At 38.9% G+C, this 24802-nt stretch overlaps 1 protein-coding gene across 3 annotated transcripts in view; it reads left to right on the top strand.

Annotated features, from left to right (window-relative positions):
• The first annotated feature begins 15535 nt into the window (after nt 1–15535).
• The window catches only part of Fmn1 (formin 1), a 364027-nt gene continuing 354760 nt past the window's right edge, over nt 15536–24802 (top strand). For 2 of the 3 annotated variants that reach the window (XM_047540773.1, XM_047540774.1), the window contains exon 1: nt 15536–17461. In XM_047540773.1, coding sequence (XP_047396729.1) covers nt 15589–17461 — 1873 coding nt within the window. In that variant the 5' untranslated portion in view covers nt 15536–15588. Of the gene's footprint in view, nt 17462–19300; nt 19324–24802 lie in introns of those variants that run through there. The other variant, XM_047540777.1, reaches the window with a different exon arrangement.

Here is a 24802-nt window from a genome sequence, read left to right as displayed (position 1 = left end):
TTTGGGGGATACCTTATATCTAAACCATAACCCTTCTTTATTTAAATGCAAAGGAAATAGGAAGAGAAGCTGCCTATCTTCTTGAATTTCTTATAAAACAAAAGTAGTGAAAAGAGAAAACAGATGGCATAACTCTTAGAAGATTGAGGGCATTTTCTTTCAGAATATCATTTTTCTTCCTAGAAATAACCTGGGAAGTTTCTATGATTGAAAACCCACTCTTTAAGAATAGTTTCTTCCTCTGAAAGGAATATAGTTTTACTAATGAACACAGATATTCATTCCTTCTGAAAGCTCTTCTCATTGTAATGGGATCCCCATCCAGCCCCCCAGATTACTACCCAGATTTTAAAATAGAAATCCTGATATAATTGGTCCATTGTGCTTTGTTTTGAAAACAATAGTGTGAATTGTGAAAATATTTCTGATTACCCAACTATTGTATAAGTTGAAATATTGACTAGTTATACAAAGAGATCTTGTCATTATGATGACATCAGTAGGAGAAAGTGTATAGAAGAACATGAAAAGTGATCCTATGCACTTGAGAATCCAGTAGCTATTATTTGGCCTGATACTCTTTATTTATTCCTTAAGTATTGATAGATCAAATTGTATGTGTTGAGGAATTAAATGATCTGATTAACCGAATCAAGAAAACATAATAATTATTGGGATCTATTTTTTGGTTGAAATCAAAATTTTATGATTTCAAGTGTTATGGAATATAACTTAAGAAATCAGAGATTATTTTCCTTTCCAAAAAGTAGACATGCCAAAACATACACAAAAAAAATCCTTCCTCAGGATGGAAGTGGTTCTGAAGGCCAACTCATCCAAGCATTATCCTCTGTGGAGGTAAACTCAACAGAACCTGGTCATGGTTTAGAATCTGAAAAGGAAGAAGTACTAAGGAAGCCCTATAGTCCTGTAGAACTGGATGGATAATGATTTAATTTCCTTAGAATTTCTACCAAAGAGTCATCAATGTGCATTTTAAATGCCCAAGGGTAGGAAGCTTTCCCCATGACACATTCCATTTGTATGCATTTTATTTCCTTTCTTCAAGATGTGAGCCATGTTTAGCATTGGGTTTCCCCTTTTTCATTTTCTTTTCTGTGTCACTTGCCTCTTCTTCATCTATGTAAACATAATCCACCAATTACTTGTGTGTGAGTTCCAGGGAAGCCCTGTTAATAATAAGAAGAAGTTATTTTCTGTTTATGCAGTACTTTGTCTACCTCACAAATCCTCCCTGTTATTTCCTAGAGTCTTTTGAGTGCTCAGCAATCAGATCAGTCATGCTTTCCTCTAACATCCCCCTCACAGCATCTTTCCCTGGGCTTTACTATTGGTGCCCTCGAGGAGAACACTGTCCTGGGCAGGGGATATAGCTCAGTGGTAGAGAGCTTGCCCAGCATGTGAGGTTTGATCCCCAGCACCAGAAAAGAAAAACAATGCCCTGTTGGGCACAGCAGGCTTCTGTAATGGACTATTTGAGTCCTTAGAGTGCTGAAGGAGGTAGCACATGGAAAAGAATGGCCATCCTGAACATCCTTTCTTACCTGGGACCTGAAGCAGAACTGCCTGATGCCAGGGTCTTGCAAAGTCTTTTATGAACACAAAGACATTTCCTCCCTTCTTTCTTCTAAGTCAGATCCTGTCCCTTTCTCTCCCTTGTCTCCATCTTTCTTTCCTCATCCCTCTTACCTACAGATCTTCCTTCTCCTCCAGATTCAACAAATATATCCTCCTCCTCCTCCTCCTCCTCCTCCTTTAATCCCAAGTATTTCTCCCTGACTGCCTACTCGTATAATAGAAATCTTTGCTCATCAGTTTCACAAAGAGGTTGACTGGGCTGGACTCTGGTAGATCTCCCGACACACATCATTGTCTCGTGGGATACATGATGTCCTTTTGTCAGAAACCCTCCCAGAAGATCATTCTGGTGCTGACTGTGTTAGTTCTGTGATATGGCTCTCCTTCCTCTGTCCTACTCTCTTCCTCCCCAAAGCTACATTCTTAAATTCTCTTTTATATTTTCTTCAACTTTACTGAAGTTATCCACATTCTCTTTTCCCTTTTCTCAGTTTTTAAAATCCTTTCTTACAAGCTGGAGTACTAACAGTCTTCAAGCCCCACTTACTCAAATGGGCAGTACTGAGAGGGCTATTGACTTTGGAGTTAGACTGACCTTGTACTAAAGCCCAACTCTGCCACTTCCTTCCTTGCAAACCTCATTTATTGTGATGTACAAAATGAGGACAACAAAATTCTGAAACAGAAAATAATTGGTAGGGTTAAATTGGCTAAAAAATATAGAGTTTTCAACTTAGTGTCAAACCACATAACCAATGTCTATCTCCTCATCTTCTTTTCCATTCCATCCCTTGGTGACTCTGCTGTGCTTGGTTGCACAACTGGCTGTGGCTCATCACTGTGAAATCTGCATAACATTCCCATGGCATCTGTCATGTCTTTCTTCATCTCACTGTTCTTCTTCCAGAAAATTGAGCATAGCAGTGGTCTTGACCCTGGCTTCCTCAGGAAACTTAAGTTAGTGTAGGGTTGATCATTTACTTACAAATCCACATGTTCCACCTCTTTATACCTTAGTAATGGCATCAAATTTTCATTATTACCATAACATCTATGAGCACCTTAAATGTAAAACATATTTCTCTTTTTTGGATCATGTATCTAAACGCTGTGTATGCCTGTATTTATTTATATCTTGTCATGTTTCTAACTGTATTCGTGAACTGCATTTTGTATATTTTCTTAAGACATATTAGAATGAAGAAGCATTAACCTGTTATAGTACACTAGTAATATATGGGTCTGGGGAGGCAACTAAGACAGAAGAAAAAATGGGGAAATGTTGGATCATGTCAAGATTTAAAAAAAAACCCATAGTCCATTTCTCCTCCATTAATCATTAAACTCTAAGAACCATTAGTGGGATTAGATTAGTATGCATTGAAGTTACTTATATTATGGATGTTGGTCTTTACCAAAATATTTAATGTTATAAGCATGGTTTTCAGAGGAAAGACTCGAATTTTGAAAATTTATTTGATTCATGGACATCATCATGCTCAGTGAAGTGAGTCAAACTCATAAGTTTCAGGTGTTTTCTCTCCTATGTGGATAAAAAGCTATCAGGAAAGTAGAAGGGAGATGAGTAGGATAGAAGAAAGGGAGCAGGGGGAGGGAGAGGGGCACAGAGAGTTATTAGGCAGTGAAATTGATCACATTATGTTATATACAGTACCAACATACCACAGTGAAACCGACCATTTGGCATAATTAATATGCACCAATAAAATATGAAAATAAAAAATAAATTTATTTGGTTCAATAGGTCCCCAAGGCAACCAAAGGGATATTTTTCCTTATGATGTCAGGCCCTTTCAAAAGAATTTTCTTGATAAATCTTTCTTTTAAATTATTTTTTAATTTTTACAGACTGCATTTGATTCATTGTACACAAATGGGGTGTATCTTTTTGTTTCTATGTTTGTGCGTGATGTAGATTCATATCATTTGTGTAATCATACATGTACATAGGGTAATGATGTCTGTCTCATTCCACCACCTTTCATACTCCCTCTCCTCCTGCTCATTTCCTTCTACATAATCTAAAGTTCCTCCATTCTTCTCTCACTCCCCAATCCCCATTACATATCATCATCCACTTATCAGGGAAAACATTCAGCCTTTGGTTTTTTGGGATTGGCTTATTTCACTTAGCATGATATTCCCCAATTCCATCCATTTATCTGTAAATGCCATAATATTATTCTTCTTTATGACTGAATAATATTCCATTGTGTATATATACCACAGTTTCTTTATCAGAAGAAGATATACAGGCAATTAATAAATATTTGGAAAAGTGTTCAACATCTCTAGTAATTAGAGAAATGCAAATTAAAACAACTCTAAGATTTCATCTTACTCTAATTAGAATGGCTATTACCAAGAACACAATAGTAGGACTTGGTGTGGATGTGGGGAAAAAGGCACACTTTTACATTGCTTGTGGAGTTGCAAATTGGTGCAGCCACTCTGGGAAGCAGTGTGGAGAATCCCCAGAAAACTTGGAATGGACCCACCTTTTGACCCAGTTATCCCACTCCTTGGTTTATACCCAAAGGACTTAAAATTAGCATACTACAGTAACACAGCCACATCAATGTTTATAAGCAGCTCTTGATAAATCTTGATGTCTTAATCCATACAGAATTCTCTTAACTGGAAAACTGATTTATCACACAAGTTTATGTCTACATTAGAGAACATTGTTACTTAATCTAATGACAAAAGAAGACTTAATAGATACTTACTGGTGGCCTCATCTGGTGCACAGATTTATTTAGCAATTTGGGAGACAAAAAGATGTGCCAATGGCACTTTTTATTCAAGGCTATAATAAAAAATATGAAGAAAAGAAAGCCCTTTGATAAAAGGCTGGAGCCCCAGGCCTACTTTCCTTCTCACTCTTCATTCCTAATACCATTGCAGATGTATTCACTGTACTTATATATTTGCTTTTATTTCAAACTGTCTTTGAAACTTGCCAGAGACAATATAAATCTTTCTGTGCTCAGAGTTTTTCAATTCCCAGGGATTCCATGGCATATTGGCAAGAGGTAGAAACCCACCACTCTTCCCATTGGGAATCAGAATGACAGCCATTTGTCTTAAAACTCAAATTTGTTTTTTACTATATGTATTTATTTCTTCAAATTAGAAGTTTTAGCAATCCCCAAATCAGAAATATTTCTATTAAACTATTTATCTTTTTCAAAGAATTTTCATCTATTTTGGATATATTTTGAATCCCAGGAACATAGGTTTCTAGAAGTGACAAGAGGCTGCTCTCTAGGGCAACTGACTATACCTCAAACTTTGGCTTTTTCCATTAGTCTGATAGATATATCGTTTTGTTCTCCTTTATTCTTCCAAACCTGTTCTTTGAACAACTGGAAATTTTTATTTCTATTGAGATCAAGTAATAGATTTTTGAAAATTGATTTGTGGAATCATCTGGAAAAACTTCAAAAATTGAATGAAACCATGTGAAAGAATTGTTAGAGACCCATGCAGGAATTGTGGACATGTTTTTGCATAAGGCCTTGAGATTGTGAGTGGTTATCCAGTGGGGAATTCTCAGAGTTGCTGTTTATTAAAGAGAAGATAGTGTTGTTGATCCCAAGATGGCACCCTCTGCCAGACTTTGGATCAGACCATAGCTGCTATGTCATAGAGAGTCTCTATCTTAGCAGTTGTTGAAATGAAGGATATGATGATAATTACCCTCTGTGACTGAAACTTTAATTCTTTTAAATTCTGATGCCAAGGGAAAAGAAATAGTTAGAGATAGTTTCAGTATTACCTTCATAACTTGCAGCCTTCTGCCAAAAATGGGATTGGTTTAAATGTTTGAGCATAGTTCAACTGTCCATACTCATAACCGATTCCAACACAAAGGGGACTGGGCCAAAGGCTGGGGTACTCTGATCCTTTTTATTGTATCTCCTGTGGTAGCAAACATCGACATTCAATCATAATTCTCTTACTTCACTTGAGGCAAATGTAATGCTGATGTCCAACTTCTACCTTTCTCACCCCTGCGGGGCATGATAGAGTAAGTCCTTCTCTGGACTAACAGAAACATTAAACCAAGAGCACTAGTCCTTCCAGGACAAAGTAGAATTCCTAATAGGAATGTGTGAACATTGTATGTTCTTTTCCTTTGTGGCCAAGTAATTTATATTCTGGTTAAGGGGTACATAGATTATGGTGCTACCTGCTTAATAGAAACAATAGGCTACTAGTCTTTTTCTAAAGAGAAGGAATATAATCCTCTGTAGCAATCCTTGGATTTCCCAAGGGCCTCCCATAGCAGATTCATTACTTATCCCTGAAGTTTTCAGAAATACATTATGTTGTAACTTCTATTTGTAGACCCTCTTAAGATAGACAGAATTCAAGTTCCAGTTCTGTGACTTAATAGTTTGGTGAGTTTGGGCATATTACCTGACCTCCCTAAATTTACCTGGTTAAGGTGGGAAAATTGCTAGTACCCACCTTTTAGACTGTGAGAACTAAATGAATGAGGCAGAGGACACACTTATCCTAGGACCTAGTGCTAGTTAAGAACTCATTAAGGGATTTGAAAGTTACTTCCTCCTCCCCTTCCTCTTCCTCTTCCTTAACAGGTTATGAATCTGCCTGTCTTATTAACTCATGCTAATCTTTAATTGTTATTGCTTCTCCCCAAATGTTATCTTCCTGCCCCTTGATTATGAGCTTGAAAGACAGCAGTGGGGATTGCAGCTGTCCTTGCTGGATTGGCCTGCAGTGCCCCCAACTCATGGCCAGTGCTCTCCTCACTGGGCTTCCCTGTCCCAGTCTACCCCAGGAGAACCTCTATTTAAGCTATCTATATATATATATAATAGATATCTTGCAAAATGTCTCTTACAGTGGATTTCTTAAAATGACACTAGATAAGGTGAATAGGGGGCCTTCTCTGATCCCATGGTAAACATAAAAGTTCATCAGACTCTTAATACTGACATGTCACTCTGAATAACAACAAGACCAAAAAGGGAAACAGATATATTCATGAAACTGTTGCCTATAAGTTATAGTCTCTTATAGGGTACTGAATATTTTGTCAAACATATAATTCTCCCCAAAAGATATCTGTTTCAAGATTTAATAAAGTCATATTTAAATGGTAAAGTTTCACCAAGGAGTGGCTTTGCCCACTTGCTTCACTCTATGTGGTACAGCGTTGCATTTTAAATCCTATCCAATGATAAGTGATGGGTTTTTTATGTTATTTTGTTTCTTTGGTCTTTTTTAAAAATGACTGTCAGTAGTGGGGGGATAATGATAAGAGAACCGTTCTAGAATCCAAGAACTGGATTTGAGTTGCATATCTGCTGTTCACTAGTCATGTGACCATGGGCAAGTCACTTTAAAATTTCTGGTCTCCATTAGCCTCCTGTGAGTACAGAGAGAATAACAACATCTGTTATGTTTGCCCCAGAGGGTAGTTGGGTGGATCAAATGAAGCCTAAGCCAAACAACTTTTCTTCAGAAAGTTTTACACAGATGTTCTATTACTGTGGTCTGTAAAAGTACTCATAGAATTTATAAAACATAAACACAAACAATGTGAAACAATTAGGTTTTCTTCCAACAGAGATGGCTAGAGGGGAAGTAGAGGAGATGTCAGGAAAGTTTCACCTCTGAGTCCACATGTTCCTCCTCTCCTTAGGGGCGCTGCTCTGTTGTAGACCTTCAAGTAAGATGTACCCTCAAGACCTTGCCTGAAATGGTACCTCAAGTGTCTGTTGAGAAGGAAAGTCAATTTAAACTTCCTTGTTGGGTCTAATTAGAGTTGTTGTTCAAAAGCAAGTTCCTTAATCTGGAAATGCAAATTTCACTTAACATATGCAATGATTGTTCTTGATTTAAAGTACCAAAGAAAAAAATATTCCACAGAATGAGTTCACCTATCTGAACAAAGATACTTCTAATTTTTGAAAGGAAACTCTCTTTGTCTTACTATGAAGTAGAATGTACCCACTTATCCTTGTTAGATGTTTTACAGTCAACAGTCAATGGTAAAGCCATGAGCATTCAGTAAGAATGAATCTCATATCTACTTCCTTTTTTAAATCATGGGGAAAAAATTATTCTTTCAGTGTGCTTAATATATCTTACACAGGTGATGATACCAATCAGGTAACAATATGAACCCAGAGATGTGTTGATGATCTCTAATTCCTAAGTTCTCATGGAGATCAGATGGAAAACTGATAATCATTTGTTTCTTATGTGTTGATATTTTGGGGAGGTGAGGAAGAGATGAAGAAAGGATTCCTTGAAGCCTTTGAGAAGATCTTCAATGTTCACAACTTGTGGCATATCTGGGTAACTGAGCAGGTTGGTTCCTGGGTCAAAAAACAAAGAACAAAAGAAAAGTCACAAAAAAGGGACTCTTTTTGTTCCCCTTTGATAGATCTCTGTGACTTTGGCTAAATCTTTGTTGACTAAAATAATCCTATTGACCAAAAGGTGACCTCTGTTTTTTATAGAGATTTGCCAGAATAATGAGACCTCACTGGAAGTGTTGGTCATTTCATAGTCAAGTCAGTTTATAAAGGCAGGAGTTTTACATCTGCAGTGTAGACTGGTTTGTGCTTCCCTTCTTGTGACACTGTAAGGATGCAGAGAAAATCATAAAATTATAGTCTGTAAGAAGAAAACAGAAATGATTGGAAGAATTTTAAGGTTTCTTACTTCAAAGCTTCCTATCTCATTCTGTCTTCTCTCCTTAGCCCTAGTCTTTTAAGACAGACCTCTTTCTTGTCAAGACTGAGTCCTTCCCTTGTGTGTCCTTGGTCCCATTTCTTCTTCTTCCCCTGGGACCTAACTCTGTCTATTGTCCCATATTTTTTCCCATCTTTCACTTGTGTCATCAGTATCTTCCTTTTCACTAGCTCCTTCTCAACCTAAAACACACTTAGGTTTCCCACAGTTTAAAACAACAAAACAAAAATAATAGCAAAGATAAAACCTTAATACTTGTACAGGTGATTACTCATATTTCCTCCTCTTAACCATCAGTTTTCTCTTTGCTGTTGTGACACCAGGTCTGGTGTTCTGTTGCTCTACTAAAAATAACCACCTAAAACTCAGTTAATCTCCTCTCAACTTCTTTGCAGAATTTGATGTCCCTACTCCTCATTCTTGACTTCCTGTCCAAGCTCTTTCTATTCCAATCTGTTCTGACATGACTGCCAAGTTAATCTCCCTGAAGTTTGGTGTTGAATATACTACTTCCCTGATCAAAACCCACAGTGGCTTCATGAGTCACTTGTCTTTTAAGTTAGCATTAATTTCCTATCAATTAGGATTTGAATCTTTCTATATGAAATCACTCTTGCTATGGTTTAAATGTGTCCCCTAAGGTTCATATGTTGGAAACTCCCATCTCTCTAGTGCAACCATGTTTGGATATGGGGCTTATAGGTTGTCTGTAGGTCATGAGACTTCCACCCACTTGAACAGATTAATGTTATCACAAGAGTAGGTTTGCTATTGTATTTGTTATAAAAGCAAGTTTGGTCATGCACACTGTTTTACCTTTCCGCCTTCTGCCATGGGATGACACAGTACTAGGGTTCCTGCTAGATGTCAAAGCCATGTTCTTGGACTTCCCAGCCTGTAGAGCCATGAGCCAGTTATTTTCTTTCTTTTTAAATCACCCAGCATCAGGTATTCTGTTATAATAGTACAAAATGGACTAAGATAACTTCAGTTTTTCCTTGACTAGTCTCTCTTGACATATACCTAAAAAACAGAGAGAATTTTTACCTTTGTACATTTTAACTGATTTCTATATCTTGTATAATGTTCCCTCCTCTTGGAGTTCCATTTTCTTACTCTCTACTTATCAAATCCTTCTAGCAAGGAGTTATTTCAAATATTTTCTTATACCTGAAGGTTATTCTGATCCTATAAACAAGATGTGGTCTCTCCTTTTTTAAACTCCCCTGATTTGTCCTTTGATATCTTATAGAAAGGGTCTCTTTTTGTTTTGTATTATGGTGATTTCCCTATTACTCCTATTCCTGCTCCTGCAGGGTGTCTGTTCATTGAAGAAAAAAAAAAAATCCTCCAGGGAGAAAAGAGCCAGAAAATTATTTCAGAACTTCCTTTGTTTTAATATCACCTGTTTGAAAAACGGTAGCACAGTACTCCATCCCAGGGGATGTATGGAAAAGAGATAGGCAGGTACTAACTTGCCCAAAATCATAAGAGAGGCAGAATTCAAAGGTATCTAGGACCAGGTGAGAAGAGGCAATAATAACTGGTACCCAGAGAAAACAGCTGCAGCTGAAGTAGAGCTACTGAAAAGAAGCTGCGATCTCCTTAGCAAAGACAGAGCCTTAATAGCTGTTAGGTTATTACTCACATTTTTTTTCTTTTACCCATCAGCCTTCTTTCTTATTCTTTGCAATAACATTTAAACAGACCATAGCTCGGGAAGGAGGAGGCTGGGGAATAAAGATCCTGACCCCTTTTCCATTCTGCCCTGCAATCCTGCTACTATTGTTTCTCAGTGGCTAGACCTATTAGGTGGCCAGAGCACAGGGGAACTCAAAGATTGAGTCCATAAAAGTCAGTCTTCTGGTGCTTAGAATAGTGTGAGGGGTAGAGTATGAATCTGGATGAACAAATGAGAAATTTCCAGTTCAATAATGAAAGTTAAAGATAACCTGTGTAGCACTGTTGGGCTACAATAGAGTCACAGGGCATGACTACGCCATGACCAAGCAAAAAAACACTTTGCATTGACCTTTTCAGACCAGAATCAATTAGGAAATCTACAGTCAGCAGACAGAATGACTGCAGCTAATTCTTGGATCTTATTTTAGACATTTGTGAAATATGTTATGAGCCTTGGAGAGTATCAACTAAAAGGCAGTCATTTCTCATTATGATGAGGCACAACAGATATTTCCATCTGGGTAGAGTGAAGTAATCTACTTACTTATTGGAAAAAGAGTCAAGGAATAAATCACCACAGCAGTGTTGTCATAGAGAGAATGGCAGCCTGGAGTTTGCAAGAGGATGCGGAGACGCGGAGACTCCCTGGGCTACCAAGTGCTTTTACATTGAGCACAGTCAGCGAAGGTCAATTCCTAGGCTGAATTAAGATGTATAATTTAACACGTGGCGCCTGCAGAGCCACTGAATCTGAGTCAAAGCAGAATGAGGAAATGCTTCTTGAAATAGTCCTGTGAACACAGCATGGAACAGTATTGCGGGTGTATTTAACACCACTCTACATTGCTTTCCTTGTTATTTTGTTTTCCTTCTTTTCTCCTCCTAAGACTTACAGTTCTTTTTTCCTCTGGTTTCTTGGATGGAAAATATGTATAATGACTAAGCACTGAACTCTGAAATGCTAATGGATAGTCACAGTGAAGAGTTACTCCTGCCATAAAGCCTTCCTTTTACGTGATAGGTCGGAGGGAGGAGATTAAAGCTTGTTTGCTCAGGGCAGATGTGTTTCTTCTTCAAAGAGGAGGGTTATTTGTTCATTTGTTTTGTTTTATTTTTTGTTTTTGGTTATCTAGTAGAGATTATAGTTTCATTCCACAGAGGGCAGGAGATCTGCAGGGAGAAAGTGGATGCTGTATTTTTCCAGATCCAGACAAAGACAGAGATGTCAGGAATGGAAGGCTGATGGCTGACTCCTTTTGTTTTTTGGTAGAGAGAGGAATTTAGAGCTCCAGAGGCAACTCTATAAATATTCACTTATGATAGTGGAGGGCATGCACAACTATTTTGATAAAAATAAATTCTAATATGGAAAAGAGGGGATAAAAGAAAGTATGATAAATGTCTATTTTTAATCTCTTTGCAAAAATCTACCTTAAATTACGTGGACTTTGGATGTCCAAAATTGTAGCAAAGCTCATTCTAAAACTCATGCTGGGACCAGAAAATAGGAAACAGACTTTCTTTCACAAGTTTTCTCTAAGATACCATGTAGTAGCCAAATTCAGCCAAATACATTCAGAGGAGAAACTCATTCTTTTCAAGTAACTCTACCTTATAATTAAACTAATTCATTCTACTCCCTAATCTCTGCCTTATAATGTGGATGATGTCTTTTGCTTGAAATTTTTTGTTAAGAGATAAAACCTAGAGTGAGTGGTACTAAGAGTACCTCTCTACTTTCTTATACGACCATTGAAATCTCAAGTATGTCATGAAGAAACCCATCATGCACCTGAATTTTAACTTCTGGTACCAGGAAGAAGATTTCATCTTGAAAGTGGAGAAAAACTTTTAAATTTCAGAATTCCAAAAATTGAAACATTTTTCTTTCTTAATTCAAGAGGACTTACTTTTACTGTATATCCTGCCCCAAACCACATGGCCAAAAGTTAAGATCTACTATTCCCAAATCACAACTCTTATCTTCTATCCCTGTGGTTTGATCTCTAGCTGAATAGTCTTTGTTACCTGTAGGTACAACACCATGGTTGTGACTTCCACTATTTTTATATTATTACTCTGTAAAGAAAATGCAGTAAAGAAGTTATAGAAGGAAAATGCAATAGGTCTGTAAGAATGGGTGATGGAAGAGGCTTAATCTAATAATTTAAGCATATAACTGAGCATATAACTCCTGCTACCATCAAGGAAGAAAGACTTGCTTAAATTGTGGATGTACTAAGTTACTATTAGTTTAACGCTGATCTTAAAGATAGGGATTCTGGTCTTAACTGGATACAGACTCACTGAAAGATTTTGGGTTTAGAGACTTAATGAAGAGCATAATAAGATGAACTACTGAACTAAGCTTCCTCCTTAGCTCCAGACATGGGCACTAAAAATCTGGAAAGAACACTCTGTGTTGAAGTTTCTGGGTGGATGAGGCAGTAGTGTGATGTGGTTTTGTTCATACTAGTAGCTTCATGCCTTGCATTATGGATTTATTACTGTAAATCCAGTGTCATAATTCACTAAACCCAGACTTGAATTTCCCCAGCTATGACTAACATATGGAATACAAACCATGCAATTTTCTCCATTTATATAACCAAGATTTGCACAGACCCAGAGAAAAAAATGCTTAACCCTACAATAGAGTACCACATGTCTGTAATCCTCATAAAGAGCGTGGCCTTTATGTGAGGGCCTCTCTGCCTTAATTTCTGAATCAGAATCTTCTTTGGCCTCCACTTGAGAGTTTTTACTTCCAGACCCAGTACATTTTCAGTGCCCTTTTTTTCTAACTTTTATTTTTTAAGGGATAATTTTAGGGAGCAGTACTTTATCCAGTCAGAAATGCTGAGTCTCCAATAAATGTTAAAAGTAGCAAGAAATGTGTTGGGGTTGCGGCTCAGTGGTGGAGCACTTGCCTGGCATGTATGAGGCACTGGGTTCAATTCTTAGCACCATATGTAAATAAATAAACAAAATAAAGTTCCATTGACAACTAAAACAAAAAAGTGGCAAGAAGTGAGACAGTGTTGAAGAAGTTATGTAGCATCAGGTTAACAAAATAAAAGAGCTCTGCTCTTCAAACTGCCTGGAAAATCAATTCATCAGTAGAAGATAGAGGAACAACATCACCCTTGAAGTAATGGAGTGAAGCTTGCTTCTTCTGAGCCATACCCTCTCAGACAATTTCCTGATCTCTCTGAATCTCAACGTTCTCATATATGAAATACAGGCTTGCTGATTAAATGACAAAATAAAAGCATATGTGCATATATCTTCAATACATAAGAATTTCCCCTCATAGGGAGCAGGCTTTCAGAATAAGCAGTTCTATTCCAATTTGAAATTATGGCACAAACTTTGTGCTTCTACTTAGAGCAGATTCTGAAAAAAATTTTACTCCACTTTTCTCCCACTTCACACACTTATCCTAATCCAGGGAAATTGAGGAGGTAAGAAAAGATAGAGGAGAATGATGCTTGAGAACAGAAGAAAGCGTCCTGTTTTTCCATAGAATAGCACTTCTATTGCTTCCCTTCAGCTTTTCTGAGAATTCACAAATTGAACTCTCCATGCTTAGTGCTTAGCATCAGGCACGCTAGATATTGACAGCTCTGCTTTAATAACTGGTGACTGGAATGTTTCTCTGCTATGTGTATGCTAATTTACAATAAGGGGGTCTAGGGAAGAATAGAGGTACTTTGGATTAGACATAAGGGAACGAAGGGAGGGGAGGGGGTTTGGGAGTAGGAAGGATAGGAATGAATCAGATATTTTTACCCTATGTGCATATATGATTACATGACCAGTGTGACTGTAGGTCACCTAAAACCAGAAGAATGAAAAATTATACTCCATTTATGTATGATGTGTCAAAATGCATTCTAACTACTGTCATATATAACTAATTAGAGCAAATTTTAAAAATAAATAAATGATGGCTGTAAATCACATGAGACAAGAATACCTCTCAAATGAGTTCTTGGATATATCCAGACAGTTCCTACCAATAGTTATTAGGTATCTATATGCTTGTGCACATCTTTAGCATTTCCTAGTAGTGACATCTTAGAAAGGTTTTAAGAATATGAATAGTTAAATTATTCAACTATTTAATTATTATTAAATATTTAGAATGATCTCATATACGATTGTTAAAAAAAAAAAAGCAAGATCTGTGCTAGCTTCCCATGTCTTCTGGGCATCTTCTTTTCATGTCCCTTTAACCTTTGTTAAAGATATGAATGGTTAATATATAGTTATTCTGTTATTGTTCCCACAGGGATTTCTTTTAAGTGAGGAAGACTTGATTATTGAGCAGTATCTTATTTAAGAACTGAAGTATTGCAATATAAGTCTCTAAGCCCCATGACCACTGTGGGAATGCTGGCCATGAAGACAATTTATGAAATCCTTCAAATCACACACCTTCACTACTTAAGTGACATCTGATGAAATAATTAAAAATCCATTTAGGCTGGGCACACTAGTGCATCCCTGTAATCTCAGGAACTTGGGAGGCTGAGGCAGGAGGATTGCAAGTTCAAGGGAAGCCTCAGCAACTTAGTGAGACCCTCAAAAACTTAGTGAGACCCTTTCCCAAAATAAAATAAAATAAAATAAAAATAAAGAACTTGAGATGTTGCTCAACAGTAAAGTACTATGGGTTCAATCCCCAGTACCAAAACAAACAAACAAACAAACAAACAAACAAAAATCATATAGGGCTAGAAGTATTTTTCTCTACCATTCTACTTGGTCTCAAATAGGCAACAAGTAGGAAAAAATAGAAGTATAAAAATAAAACAATGATGACAACAAGAAGAAAATTTGATCAAACCTCCTGACTTCTTTAAATTTTAAACTTTTAAATGTAAATTTTCACCTGTAACTTCAAACTTTTCCTGTAAAATCTTCCCCTCTCACTGTGCTTTAAGTTAAAAGGATAATTAATCTCAAATCTTTAAAGGTGCTTCTTGAAGGGTTACAAAGGCTTGACTCATTTTTGCAAAATATTCCAAACATGAGTTATGAAAACAGTTATTTTCTAAGAATCTCAAGGCCCTCTTTCCTCAGAATTTCTGGGAGGTTTGACAAAGAGCATAAAATGAGCCTGGAGAAGTTGAGAGACCTGCTCTAGGTTACACAGTTAGTCCCCACACAGGGCAGGGGAACTTTTGTCTTGGGGCTAAAATTGGAGCACTCTGCCATCTCTCAGTTGTGTAAAGGTCTACTGGCCAAGGTAGGGAGCAGGCAGAAACTGTAGTCAGGCTGTTGGCGGATGCTTTAAGTTGGTTGAGGTCAGTCAGAGAGGAAAGATAAGTGGTGGTTGTGCTTTGATTTATGCTGGCATGTGATTTGTGCTCTCTGTTAGACAAGCTGCTTTCTTCCCCTGTTCCTCTAACAGGCGGTCTCATTGCTGGAGATGACTGTCAGCTGCCTTCTCTGCGTAGCCACCATCACATGCCTCACCACTGGAGCTTGGGAAGCCTGACCACAGACCAGCATCTCCAAGGCATGAATAATTAGGTAGGCATAATGGAAGGAACTCACTGCACACTCGAATTGCGCAAGCCCATTACTGAACTGTGCTACATCAGCTTCTATCTTCCAAGGGGGGATGTCAGAGGATTTTCATACAAGGGCACTGTAACTCTAGACAGAGCCAGTAAAGGTTTTCAAAACTGCTACCAAGTCAGGGAGGGGCCAGACATCATCAGTCTCAGCCAGCAGCCGAACGAACATCCCGGCGACATATTTTTCAAGCAGACTCCCACAAAAGACATCCTAACTGAGCTGTACAAACTGACAGCTGAGAGGGAGAGAGTGCTGGCTAATCTGCTCACCTCAGACCACATCCTGGGCATTTCCATGAGGAACCAGGAGGGGAAGCTGCCGGAGCTGTTTGTGAGCCCAGCCCCGGCGGATGACTGTTTCCAGAGTGTGGGAGACTGGTGGGGGGAGCTCCCTGTGGGCCCTCTCAATAAGAGGAGCACCTGTGGGAACAAAAAACCCCGGAGGTTTGGCGGATGGAGAGAGAGCCTTGAGGCACTCCCACAGAAGAGAACAAGAAGGAAAGAGTGTGGAAGCCGGGAACCAGTTCCCCGGATGGGGAAGGACAAGATCTGTTCCAGCAACTCCCTTCCTCTTTCTCCAGCCAGGCCTAATCTTCAGCTCCTAGAGGAAAGAGGAAATCTGGTCCCAAATAAGGCACTTACCTCCTCCCTGCAGAGGAGAGAGAGTTGCCCTGCAGATATCCCTAGGACACCGGACTCAGATCTTGGCTTTGAGACCTTTGGGATAGCCTCAGAGCCCACTGGGCTTGGAAGAGGAGCACTGCCCCCTGACAGCAGCTCCACGGGGGCAGGAGATGGTGGCGTTGAAGGCCCACTGAGAAGTCCTGGCAGGCTGGAGCATCAGCAAACAGGTGTGCCTGAAATTCAGGACTCTGAGAAATGTCCAGAGGCAGAGGGGGGCAGCATGGAGAAGTCAGCTGAGCAAACTCGTAAGACAAAACCTGTTTCTAAAGTGGTGGCCAAAATCCAGGATCTGCCCTCTCAGGTGCAAAGAGTAGTTAAAACACATCCTGAGGCCAAGGAAAGCATTGCCATTTGCCCAGGGGCCCAGGATGATTTTATACCCAAAGCAGACTTGCTTGAGCTCCCAGGACCTGAGACTGGGGCTCCTGGTTCTAGGTGGTGGGATGAGGGACAGCCAGGGGACAGGTCATCACAATCATTGGCCAGAGAAACAGCATCTATTTCTAGTTCACTAGCCAGTGCTGAGGGGGCCGTGAACAAGGTCCTCCTGAAGGTAATAGAGAGTGAGAAGTTAGACGAAGCCACTGAAGGGAAAAGACTGGGCTTCCCCCTCAACACAAGGACCACCTCCACCCTCCCAGAAACCAGAAGTAAAAGGAAGGCTGGGCTATCCCGGAGTGGCCGCAGGTCCTTGTTTCTCGATCCGCAGCATGCTGTAGGTTCTGACTCCTCCCAACCCAGAGACATTGAGAGGAGGACATCCCCTCCAGCACCAGCCACTCTTGGTATGGTATTTAATAATTCATCCCCTCGGTCCAGCGCACACAAACGGATGTCACCTGTTCCCTCGCCTCTACCTCCAAGGCGTACCAGCCCCCAGCAGCACCACAGGATCCTCCGGCTCTCCCCGCTGCCTGGTGAGAGGGAAGCTGCTCTTAATGACTCCCCTGGTAGAAAGACCTGTGTCTTCTTTGTGTCCTCCTCTGCTGACACCTTGGAGTCACCATCCTCTGCTAAGGTCACGGATACCAAAGGAACCAGCCCGACCTCCTTCAGAACAGGTCAACCTCCTTTGGTGCCTGGAGAATCTTTGGAAAAGAGCTTGGGGCCAGGGAAGACCACAGGTCAGGTCCAGCACCAGTCACCTCCAGGTTAGTCCTGTTTAAGATGTTTAGATCAGTCTTTGAGCAACTCAAGAACTATCAGTCTACTTGTGTTATTCAGAGATTGACCAATTAACAATAGACCAAAATTCCTGGGCCTGTTAGTTCATCTGGTAGCAAGAAAACTGGGAGTTGTACAGGAGTGTGTGGAGATGGTAAAGATAGTATTGACTTAGGGGCTAAGAGGTGTAGTTTCCAGGAGCAATGCTTTATAAATGTTTTGTGGTATTTTTATTTATTTATTTATTCATTTACTTATTTATTTATGGTACACTCTAAAGTTGCTCCATGGTTACTTAACACAGGGACTCCAGGAAACAGGAACAGGCAGAGAGAAGGAACAACTTGTCCCTGCCTTTGATGGTAACACTGGGTAATTGGCCCCTTGACCTAATTCTGCTGCTCAGTCTGCTACAGTCATCCTAGGGATTCTCTAAGCAGAAGCACAAAAGCATGCTGTGTTGTTGCTCATCTGCCTGTAGTTAAGGGGTTGTCTTTTGCTTTTTGTTTTCAATCACTGTTACAAGTGCTGTTGTATGTGACAAAAATGCTTTTTACCAGAAGGGAAGAATTCAGTCTAACCTGAAGAAACTTGGTTCAGATTTTTGTTGTTGTTTTGTTGTTTTATGCTTAACTCCCTAAACAAGCACAAAGTAACTACTTATTCTAAAGTCATGTTTTATTTATGGGTTACTACTATGACTAGGGTGATATCATTTCTTATGCAAAGGGTACTAAAGAGCTCTTCTGACTCATATGCTTAATGTGATTTGAAATTTTACATGAAAGCAATTTTGGGAGTTCAGTAGAGGTGTCACTCCTGTGTTCATTACATTTTCTAAGCCAACATGGGCAGATGCTCAGGGTTTTGTGTGCCATTGTGTAGGTAATATATTCTTTTCCAGCATCCTCTGACAGCTCATGGTAAATGCCTTCGTATAAAGAATAGCTTATAATATGATATATGGTCTTCTAAAGGTTCAGGAAAATTCTTGTGTAATTAAAAAAAAAATTGTACTTGTGTAGGTGTACAGTATGCCTTTATTTTGTTTATTTTTATGTGGTGCTGAGGATTGAACTCAGGGCCTCACACATGTTAGTAGCAAGCACTCTGTCACTGAGCTACAGCTCCAGCCCTCTTATACAACTTTTTAGATAAAATATCTATCTAGGAAAGAGGTGTTTCAAAAGCTTTTTATTCATTTTGAACTGGTGACATATTATAAATTTCTCCAAATCACTGATCTAGGGGGTGGTTCTTTAAAAATATGGTAAACACTTTTCTCCTGTTTTTGCAATGTATTGATCTTATTTTGTAAAACTTGCTAATTTCATAATACAACCATCTGCCTCACTAGGAAAGTAATAGAATTGTAGATTTTATATCACATATAGAACCTAAGTGACAAGGGTATTTCTCCCTGTGGATGCAGGAGAGTTGGAAATACTTGGCAAGGAAATTACAGAGTTCATTGAGAGACTTCTTGGAGTCATGGTATAGAATAACCCCCAAGGGTCTTTTTAGAAATGGTATCAGAGCTTAGGATTGTGTGTGCTTGTCATTTAGAAACTGTATTAAATACATTGATGTTCAGTAAATCTTTTTTTCCCTTTGATTTAGGATTATTATTTTGTTGCCTTTTTAATATAAAAGTACTCTACAAGTTCCGTTGTATCTGGGTTCAAGTCAGTCATATGAAGACACACAGAGGACATTCAGGTTCTGTTGGCGACCAGCACTGAGGGACAAATAGAGTAGAGGGTCACACTGTCCTGAGGTCTCTCCATGCAGTTGTTCATGACAGGCCCCCTTTACATTTGCCCCAACCTTCCTTTGGGATCTTCAGTAGCATTTTTAGCAGTCAGTCATAAGAATCATGGGGTTTCCTGGCCAGAGAGACTTCCTGTGTGCCTAACCTTATGAAAAAAAAGAATCTAAAAAGGAGAAAGAGAATAAGAGTGGGACAGACCTTTTTTATTTCTATTTTTTTTTCCTGATGAAAATAGCTTCTTTTTATGTGGAGATCTCCCCTGGGACACCCAGACAGACCCTTTCTTTTAGTGACCTTTCTTTGAAAGGCAAGGAGGAGGGAGAGCTTGAGATAGTAGCTTTGATCTGTAGCATGTTTTCTTGTCTCCTTTCCTCTCTTTACTTTCCCTTTCCTCTGTCTAGGAGCTCTCTTCTATTCTAGATCCTTGAGTCACTTCCTGCAGCAGGTGGGTTCAGACAGGGAGAATTTCCTGCTTCTAGCTGCCTTTGTCTTTCACTCCATTTCTCCTCCTGCTCAGTCCCAGGGGAGGCCTGGGACAGTCGCCAGCAGCCCAGAAGGGAGTGTAATTCATTTACCATCACCATGCAATGGCCCTTTGTCTGAATCCAACTCCTGACTTTCTCCCCTGTTAGCTATTAACCAGATTGAGTTTATGGTCTGTGGACATTTATTTCCTGTGGAAATAACATCTAGGTATTTTATATAAGTGGTGCAAGTGAGATTATGGAAAGCTTTCATTAACTGCTCAAGTAAGAGATTAAGTCTGGCAAAAGTAATTAGATCTGTTTCCAGTTGGAAGACTCTAGTGTTACAGGCAAGGAGTAGTTCCCAGGGAAGAGTGCAATGCGCTTCTTCTCCTAAGACCAAGCAGTAAAGGCAACATCATTGCCCTCTGTGAGGGAAATAGCATAAATGTATTCCAAAGGATCCACCTTCTATTTATGGGTTTTGTAACTTTTCTAACTCTTCATTCTATGAGCTACACACAGAAATTTCTTATCTAGTAGTGATGTGAGAATATGGTGGTAACTTAGAGTAACTATGAATGGTGACTAGATTTGTCTTCTCATGGCTACACTACCTCTTCCAAATTTGGAATTGGTTTTATAGTATTTTGTTTTGTGCATGGGGACAACAGTAAAATGTTCCCAAGCCTTTGTGAAATGTGACCTTTCCTCAAACTTTGAGGGGTTTTAATAGTGCTGACCTGCCTAGCAGTGTCCTTGAGTGTTGGTGTTGGGAATTTCTTTTTGCTTTGCTTGCTTTTATTTACCTTTGATCTAAAGTGAAGTCTTTTAATGCCACAAAAATCACATGGAAGTTGGCTCACCATACTTGGGAGATACCCAGTCTTTCCTGTGCTCTTTAGCTGTCTTATGATCTTTTTCCTTTGTTTGAAGTCACTGAGGTGGTGATGGAAGCACATGCCCCAGGCATAGTAGTTCTTCTTGATATTGAGGATCATTTGACCAATTTTTCTGCTCATCAAAAGATGTCATTGATACCAACTGATTAAGGGTTGAGAGACATAAATGTAGTAGATTTTATTGTATATAATTCTTCTGCCTATGTTTTGATTTTTCTCTGGATACACATTGTAGGAAGTAGATATAAATTCTTCCCACGTAAACTTTGAAGCTTGCTGCAATTTTGGTCAAATATAAAGAGGTTTCACAATGTTAATGGATATATACAGCCACTTAAATTAATTCAGAAAGTAGGTAGTAAATAGAAAACTGTAATTGTTAAGAGGGAAAAGAGGACTCAAAATGGCATATATCATATTATATTCAGTCTATAAAATAAATTTAAGAAATTGACAGGACATGCCATGGAATCATAACTGAAACTACATGTTAGTATGACATGGTGACCCTACTTTCAGGAGTTTAGCTGCGTTGATGTACTAATAAGAATACATGGGTTCGGATGTTTATTGTAACATTGTTTGTAGTGGCAAAAACAGCTGGAAAAAATGAATGTTCACCAGTAGAGAAATGGTTGAATAAGGTACAGTACATTGATAGTCTGTAATATGATGAGGTTATCTGGAGTACTGATCTAGATTTATGTCTATCAAGTTCCAAAATAATTTATAGCATTTTTAAATTTTAGTGAAACAAGTATGAATTCTTCCCATTATGAACACATATGTGTGATATACATTTGAATATCATGGCGACAAGTGTGGAAAAAGACTGACCAGGTTATTAATATTCCTTATCAGAGGGTGAGGCAGGTGGAAGTGGGGAATAAGGTAAAGGTGAAGGGGCAAAAGCACTAGGGGAGAACATGAACTTTTTTACCTTGCATGTTTTATATTGTTTCTCTGGATGTGATGAATGTGTCACTTTTATGATATTTGAAGGATAATTTTAACCACATTTATTTTTTAAAAAAGATTCAAATATACCACTAGTCATTTCATTCATGCTTGTGTGTGTGGGGGGGCTCAGATTATAGCTAAACCACACTTTTCTGTATTTTTCTTATGTCTTTTAATGAGGCAAGAAACTCAGCATTGAGAATAACAGCCTTGTCACAAAGGGAAATGTAGGTGGCTAGAGACCCAAAAAGTAGCTGATTGGTAGCAGGATTAGATGAGGATAGAGCAAAATCCAGAAGCCAACAAAAGGTGGCAATTCAGAGTGGTTCCTAGATTCCACAGACACCCGCAGACCTGAAGGAGCAAGGGAAGTCATAGTCACTGAACCCAGGGAGCAAGGTTAGGAGAGGACCATCTGACAGCAGCAGTGCTTTGTGGTAGAGCCACCCAGCAGAGAGGAGGCTGTGGGATAAGTATCCTGGTCTTGTTCTCCTGTAAACTTCTGCCTTTGTCTCCTCTAACTGAACCAACCACAAGACTAAGTGAAAGGTAGCACAGCTGCTGGAGATATGGTCTTCAAGGTCAACCTTCCAGGGCCAAGAGCAGGTGGGGAAGGGTTGAGAGTGGATGATGCAGATGAATTGAGCCATGAAGACCAAGACAGAACTAGCATCTAATTCCTGTTAAGAGGGCCATTTCAGGAGAATCATCTGCAAGAGGCTAAAGATGAGAAGGTGATGAAAGTGGAAATGGTGGCTACAGTATTCCCCAATCTGCTAGGGAGTGGATACTGAAAGTTAGAATGGTATTTTAGATGAACCACAACAAGTAAAGAAGAATGTCTGTATTTACGTGACTTAAATTTTGTTCCAGGGCAATGACCGTCTTGATGTTAGGTGATTATTATAGTGCTTTACATCTTTTTCATATCATTTTCTACCTCTAAATTTAGTTAGGTTGACTGTCTCATTTATTGTTACAGGTTCATACACAGAGGAAGTGAATGAATTAGAATGCCATATGATACAGGTTTCAGTCTACGGATTCAGAAAAAAAATCTGGTTTTTAAAAAACAAAGCTCTTATACTTATCAATAACATCACACACACATTGTGCCTGCTTTGTTTTTGTGGAAAACACAAAGAAGAGTTAAAAATAATCTTCCCCAGAAATCTCAAATTAAGAATAGCTAATTAGCTTATGAAATATGAAATAAATTTTCTACCAGTGAACAATCTGAATTTGAGGTCAGTTTTCCTATAAAATAAAAGATGATTATTTCTCTTATTCAAACTTTGTTTTTCAAAGGGGACTATGTTTCAAAGGTCAGGACTGTGGCTAAGATCTAATGTTTAAAAAGCCCAAGCCAGCTTTACACATGTGACTTTTTCTTCCCGGATTAAGGTTGAATTGTGCTTTGAGGCTGACACCTTTACCGAATTTTCATTTGTCCCTTTTCTATTCTTAGATCTAGAGCACAAGATTTACAAAGAGGGTGACAGTTTGTGGTCTTAGGCTATGCAAACCCATCTAAAGTGATTCCAAAGAGCGAACAGAAGTGGCAGAGTTAACACTGTAATTAAAAGGAAGAGTCAAGGGGCTGGGGTTGTGGCTCATTGGTAGAATACTCACCTAGCATGTGTGAGGCACTGGGTTTGATTCTCAGCACTGCATATAAAAATATATATAAAAATAAAGGCCCATCAACAACTAAAATAATTTTAAAAAAAAGAAAAAAAAGAGAAAAGTTTGAAAAATCTAAAAGAGAAAACCACATTTAAAACAATAGATATTGGGGTCTGGGATTGTGGCATAGTGGTAGAGCACTTGCCTGGCATGTGTGAGGCATTGGATTTGAGCCTCAATACCACATGAAAATAAATGAATAAAATAAAGGTATTGTGCCCATGTACAACTAAAAAAAATAGATATTAAGTTTTAAAGGAAGTTTTTAGATTCATCTATTCATATAACTCAGCTATTCTACCTTATAACATCATTGACTGGGACATTAAAAAATGACAAACCTTTGAGGCTATAATCAGATTCAAGCATTTTATCAAATTGATAAGGCAAAGTAGCAAATATTGAAAGTATGTGTTTTGTTATACTCCTTATGGACTCTGGGAGAAAGTGATTTTTGAAAATAATTGATATCACCGTTGGCACATTCTCTTCCTCCTGGTAACTGTTATCAGGAAATAACTTCTTCTACCTATCTTACTCCATCTACTTTCTCATCCCTTACATGCATAATAACTTCTGTTAGATAATTCTTAAGTAGAAATCAAATCATAGTTAATCCACATGGGCTATGATATCAGACCATACCATCTGCCTGGAGTTCCTCTATATCTCCTGTTCTAGAGTTTCTTTACTCTTAAAGAGGTTCTAGGAGCGGTTTTTTATGGTTGTTTTCCAGCACATTGAACCCGATGCTTTCTATTGCTACCTGAGCCTTAGAGGAAAGAATTTGAAACTGGGTGAAAACTGGAATTCAGGTATAGATAGGATAGAGATGGATTTGAAGGATGTTGTCAAGAGGGTGAAATAATCAATGCCTGAGATCAAGAATCAAGAGAGAAAAATTAGGGCCAAGATGTCTGTGCACAAATAATCCATTATTGTCCTAGGTGTGCTCCTGTGTGCTTGGGAGAGGGGGTGTTGGCATGAAGAGAAAAAATGACTTTGTTATCAGAAGCCCAACAGCTTGCAGTTTGGAAAAGCTGTTAAAGACAAGCAGAAGCTTTCCTGCTGGTCAGAAGGACAGGCCCAGGCTCAGTGGTCTGGAGGAAGCTGTTAACTACCCAAGGACAGCAGAGAGCCTGAGCAACAGAGCAGAAGGCCAAAAAGAGCAGCAGGCCTCAGACCCAGGAACCCGTGAGACCCCTGGAGATCACTAGGGAGGATTAGCCTGAGAAAAGACTGGCCTTCTTGCTAGCAAGTGAGTGAGATCTTCAAACACTGTGATTCAGACTTTTGTAATTTGTGTAACACAGTTTTATTCACAAGGAGGCAGTAACTTGGACGATCCAGGTTTCACATGTTTTTTTAAACCTAGTTTAAAGTTTTGAGTTTTGTGTTTGAAGAAATAGCCCCAAATCATCCTGTGACTGACAAGACAGTGGTTGATTTCCAGGTTATTCCAGAAGAATTATGGAGAGTGAATAATGTGCAAGCTGCAGCTATAGTCTCTCCAGGATTCAGAGTTGTCTGGGCATGTCTGGATAA

The sequence above is a fragment of the Sciurus carolinensis genome, chromosome 2 (assembly GCF_902686445.1).
Source record: "Sciurus carolinensis chromosome 2, mSciCar1.2, whole genome shotgun sequence".
Classification (NCBI taxonomy): domain Eukaryota; kingdom Metazoa; phylum Chordata; class Mammalia; order Rodentia; family Sciuridae; genus Sciurus; species Sciurus carolinensis.
The sequence above is the reverse complement of the archived record's forward strand: the minus strand, read 5'-3'. Positions and strand labels throughout refer to the sequence as shown.